The sequence below is a fragment of the Mya arenaria genome, chromosome 7 (assembly GCF_026914265.1).
Source record: "Mya arenaria isolate MELC-2E11 chromosome 7, ASM2691426v1".
Taxonomy (NCBI): domain Eukaryota; kingdom Metazoa; phylum Mollusca; class Bivalvia; order Myida; family Myidae; genus Mya; species Mya arenaria.
The window spans coordinates 29485252-29497171 of NC_069128.1; the positions used below are offsets into that span (position 1 = coordinate 29485252).

General features: G+C 35.1%; 1 protein-coding gene and 1 long non-coding RNA gene across 2 annotated transcripts; one reads left to right on the top strand and one right to left on the bottom strand.

The window, feature by feature from the left end:
* The first annotated feature begins 5366 nt into the window (after window positions 1-5366).
* On the top strand, window positions 5367-6127 carry LOC128241832 (uncharacterized). The gene is made up of 2 exons (XR_008262490.1): window positions 5367-5541; window positions 5998-6127. It is a non-coding gene; the product is annotated as an uncharacterized LOC128241832 (long non-coding RNA).
* A 2530-nt stretch (window positions 6128-8657) lies between these two features.
* Window positions 8658-9639, bottom strand: LOC128241935 (complement C1q tumor necrosis factor-related protein 3-like). Its single transcript, XM_052959074.1, has 2 exons — window positions 9450-9639; window positions 8658-9120 (listed from the first exon to the last, which is right to left on the bottom strand). The coding sequence occupies exons 1-2, from the start codon at window positions 9604-9606 to the stop codon at window positions 8702-8704; spliced, it is 576 nt and encodes a 191-aa protein (XP_052815034.1). The 5' UTR covers window positions 9607-9639; the 3' UTR covers window positions 8658-8701.
* Between the last annotated feature and the right edge of the window lie 2281 nt (window positions 9640-11920).

Genomic DNA, 11920 nt, shown 5'->3' on the forward strand with positions numbered 1-11920 from the left:
ATTTATTTTGATGGATGTGTGTTGCCTAGTAGCATTGTGTATTTATTTTGATGGATGTGTGTTGCCTTGTAGCGTTGTGTATTTATTTTGATGGTTGTGTGTTGGCTTGTAACGTTGTGAATTTATTTTGATAGTTGTGTGTTGCCTTGCAGCGTTGTCTATTTATGTTGATGGTTCTGTGTTGCCTTTTAGCGTTGTGTGTTTATGTTTATTGCTGTTTGTTTCTTTGTAGGGTGGTGTATTTATTTTGATGGTTGTATGTTGCCTTTTAGCGTTGTGTGTTTATTTTGGTAGTTGTTTGTCGCCTTGTAGTTTTTTTTAATTATTTTGATGGATGTGTTTTGCCTTGTAGCGTTATTTATTTATTTTGATGGTTGTGTGTTGCCTTGTAGCGTTGTTTATCTATGTTAATGGATGTGTGTTGCCTTATAGCCGTGTTTTTTGTGCTGATAATTATGTGTTGCCTTACATTGTTGTTTATTTATTTTAATGGCTGTGTGTTGCCTCGTTGTGTTGTGTTTTTATATTTATAGCTATGTGTCACCTTGTAGCGTTGTGAATTGATGTTGTTTGTTGCGTTAGAAGGCTGTGTGTCTGATTGGGTTATATTTCGCGTGTACCTCTTAACAGGAACTTGAATAATTCAGGTGTAACCGGCTTTGTCCTGTACTTTTTTTGGCAAAAAAGAAACAGATGATATAATTGAATAATTTTTATTATTATATGTTTTAGATCTGTGAACTAATGAAAGTCACCAATGGATATACAACATCTTGTAACAAACGTCATGTAAGTTCTTTTATTTTACATGGATGATTGGTGTAGGAGAATGTCCCATATAAATCATACATCGTCGATAAATATACATTTTCAAATTTCATCAATGTATATTGCCTAGAATGTGTCGCGAATGAAAACAGACATTTGTTCTTCGATCATAGATATATATCGTTTATACCTCCCATCGTTGAGTGATGCGTTCACGGGCAATTTCTAGAATGCAAAAGCGTATCAAATTTTCCATGCAGTGAAAATCCCTGACAAGCAGAATAAATCACTGCCGCCATGGGCGAGTAAACATAAACTATACATTTTTTTACGTCGAAAGCTCATGTTTAACCTTATTGTTTTGACCTAAGTGTAAGACTAATGACTTATTGTAGACCAATAAAATATTGTATTTAATGAATAATGTCGAAAAAATAAAGAAAAGAAAACGTTTTGATCGGGTCTACGAGAGAAACAAATAAGATTTTGAAAATATTTTTCTGGATGATGACTTCTGGATGACATCAATTGTAATGTGTTAATGCAAAGTATTATTTATTTTTTTAATTTGATATGTTTTCAATTAATTATCGTCTATACAGACTTATACAAAATCCTTCGCGAGCCTCACGTATTTTCCAGTTATGTGACGTATCCTTCCCTGGGAAGTTATAAAAAAAACAAGCGGCAGAGCCTAGGTTTTCAACCAAAATATAGCCTCTGAAATTCTCCATTTCCAGAAAAAAACCCAATATCTTTCTAAAACAAATTCTAAAGAAAATCGAATAATTTCAACTCTGCTATGTTATTTAATTGTAAACAAGGCGAAGATTTTGAACAAACGGGTGATGGACGATCCGGGAGGTGTTTCTGCTTTTTTTTCATAATCTGCACTTGGATTGACCTGTTACTTAAATATAACTTTGGAAAAACCCTTTATATCAACTCTGTCATTCGGTCAATTATGAAACAAGATGTCTACATTGAAGCAAAAGAAGAAAAGAGATATGAAAAATAACTATTACGGAGCCATAAACTCCTAAAAATAAAATTAGTATTCAAATCAGCTGTTGTTGATCCTAAAATAGTTTTTTTACATTTTAGCCCCTGGACAACAACAGCGCAACTTCAATATCTTTCGTCATTGCGATTAGTCGGATTATAGCCATTGCTTTGAAGTATTCATAAATTTAGTTAAAACCCTATGTGTTTGAGAAAATATTTTGCTTTAACTATAAAACAATACTATATAATGAAATAAAACAAATAAAACCACGCCTTAGTAACTACGCACATCTTTAGCAAACAGTAATTCCTTCAATATTATTGAATTAGAAATTTGTGCAAAAATTAAACCTTTTTGGACTAAATATTTTTGTTGATTTGCAATGAAATGATATGCACATTTAAAGTTCATACTGCTTTTTTCATGGCCATGTTTACAAATAGTTCGTTTTATTATCTATCTAAGAGATATTTATCATTTTGAATGTTTTTCTTTTTCTATTCTTTTTGATAGTTTTTATGAAATTTCAATTATTCAATATGCATTGCAGTTAAAATGCAAAACAAATGTTTAAAACTAAAGATAGTGAACACTCTTTACCGACATGCTAAATGGTCACGTGATTTGCATTGTGTCAGTGATTACTGTACTGTAAGGGAGGTAACACCTCTTGTGCAGTTTGGTTCGTAACCTGTAGAGGTCTTCATAAGTGTCACGATACGGTTTATTAAGAATCTTAGGGCATAGAAAGGATATACAGAGACTTGCTCATGTTTTTAGAACAAAAATGAAAATGTACTGAAAACATTTGTTTTATAATTATTTTACCCTTTTAAACATAAATTGGAGACAAAATTCTGGTTTACGTGGTAAACGAACCCATTTGTGCAGTACTTTTGTTAAAATACAAACGGTTTCATATGACTCTTGATTATATGGCCCCCATTACTACTGTTAACATCTTTCTTAGCTTTCTTAGGTACAAATCGCTTCTATGATTATTGATCAAAATGACCAACAGGTCAATATGTTTTCTTGTTGTTTTAGGATTGTGAACTTGGAATAACCGCAGCAGCTGTAGTAGGAAAACGGTCAATAGGTACACTGTTCCATAATATTTGTGGATAGAAATTATAAACAAAAACATAATATCTTATATGATTAATTATCCACAGAGAATTAAAATATTAAACTGTTTTATTATAAGTCAAGATTTATATGATTTTTTTTTTAAATATTTCACTTAATAAAATCCTTCTAAGAAATATATAAAAATAATATTAAACGCTTATGTATACGCCTATGTCCTCAGAATTGGTCAAAGACCAAGGTTTCCTCTCAATACACAATGTGATTTTTTGGAAAGGTCATATTCATATACTAACGTAGGTTTAACACTCAAATGACTGTATGTTTGTTCTTCTCTTCCTCTAGCTATTTATAGACCTTGGTATGTATATATCATGACGATTTACATATTGCTCATTTCAGTTTCCCCGAGTTTTGGAAAATGTTGTGACACTTCTCTGTGCAACCAATACAATAGTTCAGGTGAGCCTCTGTCTTCTGTGTAACCTATACAATAGTTCAGATGAGCCGCTGTCTTCTGATCAACCAATAGACTAGTTAAGGTAACCAGTAGTCTTCTGTGTAAACAATATAATAGTTCAGGTAACCCGCTGTCTTCTGTGTAACAAATACAATAGTTCAGGTAACCCGCTGTCTTCTGTGCAACCAATACAATAGTTCAGGTAACCCGCTGTCTTCTGTGCATCCAATACAATAGTTCAGGTAACCTGCTGTCTTCTGTGCAACCAATACAATAGTTCAGGTAACCTGCTGTCTTCTGTGCAACCAATACACTAGTTAAGGTAACCAGTAGTCTTCTGTGCTACCAATACAATAGTTCAGATGAGCCGCTGTCTTTTGTGCAACCAGTGCAATAGTTAAGGTAACCCGCTGTCTTCTGTGCAACCAATACAATAGTTAAGGTAACCTGCTGTCTTCTGTTACCAATGCAATAGTTCAAGTGACCTGCTGTCTTCTGTGCAACCAATACAATAGTTCAGGTGAGTCGCTGATTTGTATTGTAAGAGGCTCCTTTATTTTAGTTAAGCTTCGAATTAGTAAAGAGAAATCTGAAGTAGGAGTTCACCAGCAGTGTGAAGTAAGCTAAACATACGACATTGACATTGGACATTCAGAAATGAATGTTCTGCCAGCTCAACATTGGACATTGAACATTCAAAAATTAAAGTTGTGGTTTACAAGAGCACGCCATTTATTTTTTGAATGTCCAATGTCTGCACGACATTTTTTTGAATGTCCATTGTCAAATGTTGTGCTGGCACGATATTCATTTGTGAATGTCCAATGTCCAATGTAGTATGTTTAGCTAACTTCACACAACTGAATTCGCCGTAAACATACTTGGAATTTATTGTTAATGCAAACCTGATATTGAAAATTAGACAAAAAGTAGTATCGATTATCGAAAACAATCCTAAGGGCAAACCTCGATTTCGTTATCGAAACTGATGCTTATTTTAAAAGGAGGACATTGCTGTACAGTAGTTTTAAAAACGATTTACAAAACTGATTTCTCAATTCGTTCGACACGCTAGATATTAAAATCGCAGTCAAGTTTGAGTAAATCAACTAAATGATATTAAGGATACAATATACAAGAATCTTAGCTTAGTAAAAGTCGGGTATATGATAACAAAAGCTAATGGAAATTGCTTGGATTATCTCCTAGTTTGCCTGCAATTGATAGAAATATTACTTTCTTCTTCAAAAGTGATATTAACAACATCAGGACTTTATCACACACAGACAGAGTATTGTCATCGGCATACTTATCCAAGGCTGCCTTATTGTTAAAGTAGAAGATGTCATTCAGGAAGATGTTGAAGACTAGAAGCCGTAATATTGATACTTGTGGCACGCCTTTGAAAATGGAGTCCCTCTCACTAATAATTTGACCAAGTATGATTCGTGGTTTTGTGTTTGTATGATAATTGTGCATAAGATTACATGCTGAGTCTGAGAGACCATATGCATTAACTTGTCTAAAATGAAATTATGGGGCAGGCAGTCGAATGCTTTTTATAGGTCAATAAAACTGCTCCTTTATATTTGTTCTCAATAAGGACACTTTTTCTAGTCTTCCACTAGCTTTTCCAGTGTAGTTTTGTATCTATATGTTGTTCTGAAAGCTTTCTGGAGAGAATGAAAAATATGAGCTATTTAATACCCTTGCACAGGTTCCATTGGCAACCATTGTACCTGTTTTAAAATTACGTGACACGGGAAATACATGTAAAGAGGGTAGCTGAGATTTAATAAATTGTTGTGAACTTTATTTTATATTCGTTGACAAAAGAGCTGGATTAACTTGGCAAACAGATTTAAACTTGTATTTAAATGTTTGCAAGAAACAGAACTGGCAAAAAAGGTTGTTTGATGGTTAGCGCAGTGGTAAGCGCACTCGCTTCTCACCAAGGCGACCATGTGAGTTTGTTTTGTGGTCACCAAGCCGCCTAAATGGGTTGCCTCTGGTCCCCCTACAAAACAAGACCACAATATCGCGCAAGACCCTGTCAACCGCAAATAAATGCGCTAACAGGACAACCGCCTGTTTTGTTTTGTTTCTATTCTAGATATATGTGCCGGTTCCAAGTGTCAACATGGTGTCTGCTATGTTGGTCACGGTGACTACATTTGTGTCTGCCATCCGGGATACACCGGCCAGTTTTGTGAACTGGGTATAAATATTATTGTGGTATATATGGTAGAACATCAGTTTAAGAATTATGATCACTAATGGGTATTGCTCAAAGTCTTCAGAATTAAGATTTTCTGTTTCAAAGCATTTTCATGCTTAAACTTAACTTTTAAGAACAACTTACCATCTAAAAATAATATTGTGTTCAACCTAAGGCTCATAAATCATTCATGATCACGAGATGTTCTTAGCTAAACCGCCCACGGTACACATCAATGCAAAGCGTAATAATGTGTCGGGGGTATCCAACGATGCAAAAGCCTGTAAATGAAGCAAAACAAAGGAGTTATCCCTTTCCAATTGTTTCGATTTAAGGTAATACCATTGTGTGTGCATACATAGATAGGACATAAGGTTCTTTTGTAAGATTTACATAAGAATGCTACATGTATTTCAAACATTTTAACATAAACTTTGTATTTGTTTCATTTTGCAGTTATGTCTGGCAAGTGATTGGCAATCGGCTGGATTTCCAACAATGTATATCATCCGATCGAGTATTCAACATATAAATTACATGTATCAATAAATATTTGACCTATTTGAAAAATACTGAAATGATGACATTTTTGTTTGTTTGTTGGTATAAACAAAATATTAAATAATAACAACAAGCATATGAATTGTTCGATCGCTTTTATTTAAAAAGAGAGGACAAATGAAATACACAGTTGTAAAAGGACTTGCCCGAAGCTTTGGAACAAACTAATACACTAATTAGTATTGGGATCTAACGTTTGGAATAGTTTGGTCAGTGGTCGTCCAAATTTTAGTATTAAAGCAGGTTTTTGATAACATTTTTTCTTGACAATAAACGGAGTAAAACGCGAATAAGTACACCAGTTTTCGGATGGTGTAAAAATGAGTATTTGAAAATGCAGGTGCAAAATCAACGACAAGGGGAAAGGCAATGTCGGCCCTATATAATAGATTACAGCCGATCGTCGGCTGATCGCCTATAAACTCCAGTCGTAACTTGAAAAATAACTAAGATTCACAAGCACGTCTGTTAAACGGTTGATCAGATGAAGAAGAATATGGATATCATTTTAACTCTGTGTACATAATTTGTTTATCACTAATATAACAAGACTAACTGTAGCATTACTTTTGTATGTACATTTTTGACAGTATGCACTGTGTTTTTGCAAAGTTTAAGTCCAGCTCTATAATATTTTGCATATATAAAACGCTGAAATTGAAACTCATTCCATTTGTTTTTGTTTTCTTATCTTACTAAATATGTAACAATAAAATCACGACAAGCAGAAATAGCTATGCTTGTAAAATTTCGGTATCGGCAGTTTGTTTTTTTTTGCATCTTTTGAAATTACTACATTCCCAAAGTATACAAATATCGTCCCAAGCTTTCTTAAAGGGTGCTTCTGCATCCGGCCATTATACAAGACAGGCGAAAACCAGGCGGGTCAATTTCTTATTTTCTCCGACTCGACACGATGTCGTATTTTTGTTTGCCTGCCGTTTGATTATTAACTTGTTGATGTGTTGTTAGTGCAAGGAATGCCAATGAGAAGAGCAAAAGTATCTAGAGAAAGAGCGAGAAAGGTTGCTTGATGATGAAGAAACCCTTATAATTATAATATAAGGAACCACAGCTGGCAGGCTTTCTGATAGGTATGTGTGGCATTAATGGCCACAACCCAATTAGGAAAGTTCCACTTCTTGGAGAAACCATCAGCCAGTTGTTTAATTATTCAGGTGTGAAAGGGCCTGTCATAACCTCATCAACATATTCCTCAGATTTAGCATCACAAACTTCTCTGACCACTATAGAGAGGGTATTCACAACGACCCGTCAGGAAAAATGCATGTCTGAATATTCGGCACCAGAAACCATGTGGTATGGTGTGACCCCTATCTTGAAGCCATGGTCCAAGGGCTTCCTGTATCAGCAGTGGTGTTTCCAGAGGAGATGACGGACTCTCTCGAATATTCCATTATACATTTCAGTTGGCATGCAGATGAACGTCTTGAAGGTTCTGGGATCTTCTCTTCTTAGCTCAATAATGAGCTGATCATAGATGCCAACTTGGCGCTGTCTCTTGGGATGCAGGCACGGTCTTCTCCAGATGCGACATGCTCTGGCTCCTCTTTTCCAACCAGATCAGCCTCTGATAAACTAGTTGATGTTAAGTTTGTGTTTGACGACTTCTTCGTGGGCCAAAGCAGCCGTTTTATTGCAGCCTCAGGCGTTGTTTTCCTTCCATTTTAACGAAGGAATAACTATTGATATTGATATTTAGCCTTCTACATCTGTATATGAAATTCAAGAACTTCACAAAACTGTTGAGATACTCTAAACTCCTCAAGAAATTTAGATGCGTTTTGATTCGCGTGGATTCGTATGTCGCAGTTAAAGATTGTCTATTTCTCCCAAATAGGATTTACCACAATTAATACAATTGTTTAAACATACCAGAAATGTCAATGGTTCTTATGAAGGATTCCGAGTTTAATTTGAAAGAAATGTGCAGAAAATAGGGTATTTCTACCTTATGAGGCAATAGAAAGTCACTGTTAATCTTTTAGCATTCACCGGCAACCATTTAATATTATTTGCGTTTTCAGCTATTAAATACATATAGAATCTTGTTATCAGTTATGAATAGTTTCCATAAATGCGTTATTTAGTACGTAGTTTAAAATGCATCACTCAAAATTAATGTTTGTTATACATGTGTATGTATTGATTTTGATTTAAGATTGTCACTTTAACATTCGCAATGAATCGTATGCAAGCGTATTCCGTTCGTTTTCAACAAGTCACCCAATTTATACAGTTCGCTTCCAATTTCGGATTTGATTAGCTAGAATAAGTTAGTATTCGTTTCTTTTCGTACGCTATGCGACTTTCCGATTGGTTTTAACGAATGATGGACGAAACTTTTAATAGCTCAACATCTTTAAAGTTTTCCGACGAACACAACTTATCGCAACGGACGCAATAGCTCATAAACAAATTACTCGAGTAATATTATTCAGTACACGCAAGTTGACGTTGGGGGTTGTTCGCCTTTGTGTGAGGAGGCCTTAAATTAAAAGAGAATAAACATGTAAATATATGAGCAACAAAGCAGGAAGGGGAATGTTTATTATTTTTATTTTATAACTTGCACAAATCAATTTGCTTTAACGAGGTAGCCAACAAACGAGGACCATCTATTGCCGTCAATGGATTCGACACCGGAATACGCGTATTCGTTCTGCACCCAAATTTGGTCACTTTTCTCAAGCTGGACACTGACTGATAAGGTCGAGGTTTCGTGCGAACTTGGTAAATCATCAGCAAGGACGTGACCAATCCAGTTGCCGTTATGAAGAAGTTGAACGCTGGCAGAATGGCCCATCAGGCTGGTAATCATAACGTGGAAGACGTATACACCCCGGACCGGGGCAGTAAAATGCCCTTGTAGTGCGTTGTAACTGCCTCCGACGTTTGTGATAACGTTGTCGAAGATGATGTGCTGGTGTGGACTGACTGTGCCCATGTTTGTTGATAGATATGCTGTAAACGCCACAGGGCCGGATTCTGAATGTTCTGTGAAATAATAAAAAAACACGTCGTCTAATTGAATGCTTAGTATAAACAGAGTTCTTACTGTATTGAAATTAAGATAATACGTGTTAAGGATATTCATTGTTTATTGATGAAACGTTCATCATTTCAAGAAGAAAACAGGGCTTGATCCAGGAGTTCACATGGGGGATGGAGGCATTATTTACAGTGCCCCGCTCCCCCCCCCCCCCACCCGACAACAAAATGTTAAGATTGACAGTTCATAATTGTGGTAAGGGTTATCCCAAACCGCAAACACCCCCAACATCAGGTAGGGGAAACAGAATAACATGACACAAATGAGTTCTTACTTTCATTTTCGAGTCTCTCCAGCCGCTCAGTCAGCTGTTGAATGTCCAGGGCCAGACTTTCCACCGTTTGTTGGGCCGTCTCGTCCAGCAATCCAAAACAATCTTGTGTACACGTGGAGAAAGCAAACGCCAAGAGCAAAGTAAACTTCACCGACATTGTGATAATGGTTTCTAAAACTTGCAGGTATCAAACTATCAGAATATATGTTATGAAGTCTTTGGATATCTTATCTCAATCTCGAACACAAGCTCGCTTTATTGAAGACGGTATATGGTGCCCTACTGTCAAGACTATAGTTCATATTATCACAGTTAAAGCTGCACTCTCACAGATTTACTGTTTTTACAACCTTTTTTTATTGTTTGTCTTGAAATGAGCAAATATTTGCGTAAATATCTGCAAATCAGTTAAAAAAAAGACTGCTGACAAAAGATCAGATCGCAGATTTTCATATTTCCGTTCGAAAATTAATGTTTTTTTGGCTGAAACCGTTACTAACGGTTTTAGAAGAATGCATAAAACATCAATTTTTGAACTTAAATATAAAAATCTGATTTTTGTGAGCAGTCTTATATAACTGGTTTCCATGAATTTTCGCAAAATTGGCTCGTTCCAAGACAATAAATTAAAAAAAGTCAAAACGTTCAATCTGTGAGAGTGCAGTTTTAAAGCATATATGGACCGTTTCATGAATAATGTTTCAAAAGGAAAAACAAATAAACAAATATTAAAACAGTCCATACATTTTTTCTTAGGATAACGATTTTAAAAAACAACTTTCCCTGAATAGTATTATTAAACAATACTATCGTGAAAGACATACATTTAATAGCCTTGTGCAACATTTCAGCACGGGATTTCTTTCAAGGTAACAATGTAGGTGGCCAAATTGGTTTCATTAAGTAAGTTATTGAGAGCCTCGCGCATGCGCACTGACTTAAATAAGGGCATTCGCAGGGCATTTCACGCTGAACAAAAAAGAAAGCCTTAATTATTTATGTTATGTCCGCACGCGGCCATCTGACTTAATGGTTAAGAAGACGAAAACTGAACACTTTTAGAATGTTACGTACTAGACACAATAGTCTTCTTTACGTCCGGCAGATGGGATTAAACATTGATGAGTCAACTCAACATCTTTATTTCCCCCGTGGCTTGAGATATTTATAGGAAATACAATCATTGATAGACATAGAACATCATATATATGTAATAATGGTACAGTTCAAAATAATAGCAAATTGGTGTCAATATATTTATACAGATATTGTAGGATATAAGTTCGTATTTAAACATAAATAAACAGTTATAATCTACATTTAAATAAGATTAATTTATTTGACTTCCATGATGGTATAGACGTATGAGTTCCGCCGCTTGGATGCAGAAATCTTGTTGAAACGAATACAAGAGATTTACAGCAGCGAGTTATAGCATACATAATAGTATGTATGTTAGAAAGATAACATGTACATGGATTAATTGATAAGTATAATCCAAATATTGCTTAACAGTTCTCTATGGAATATGTCACTATGTTGCATGGTCTGTCCATCCTAGACGAAACAGCACATTGTAAAGCTTGAATATTACTAAGGAATAGTTAGTAAAGGTATTTGTTTAAGATGCGTGTAATAAATTTAAAACATAATTTCAAAAATTTGACTTGATGATCTGTTCCCAGTAATGGCTAGATTGGAGCCCCTAAAACTTTTAAATACCACGTAAAGCTGCCCAGAGAAGAAAGAGTGTCACAAAAGTTGTGGTTGAAAGTTTCTCTTAGTTGATTTTGTAAAGTTTGCTTTTTCGACAAGTGTCATTTTACATTCACTTAGAACATTAGATCTTCTTGGTATATCCCGTCACATTAAATGCAATTTCTGGTCGCATGCACAGCCGATCTACACCATAATTTTGCTTAAGCTTTACGATAAGCTTGTTATGCTTAAGTCTAATAAATATTATGTTCTGTTCTGTTCTGTTCTGCTATAATTCTAAGAGTATCTCTGAATACACATTTTCTGGAAACAGGGTATACATGTATTATCGAAGGTCACAGACTGTGGGGTGAAGAATTCGAAACATTATGAAGTCACAGTCATTTACGATGCGATGTTCCAAGCAACTGAGTTCTAACAATTTGACTGAGATACTAACAATTCTTTTCTATGTCCGTTTTTAGTGGTAATTGAAAGGAAGTTGTAATATAAGGTTGTAAGTATAAATTGCAAATTGTACATTGTGAATATTCTGCATAAATCCAGAATAAAGCCTAGTTTAACCGAGTCTTTTTAATAAATACAAACAATATTTTCAAATGAAAATCTCTTTCGTTATACAATGTTCAGACAAACTTAAAATTTTATACAAAAACATCAGTTTGCGTTTATCGATCTGACAACAAAGGCGGTTAAGTCCGAGCATGGAGTCCGACATATCATATCTGACAACAAAGGCGGTTAAGTCCGAG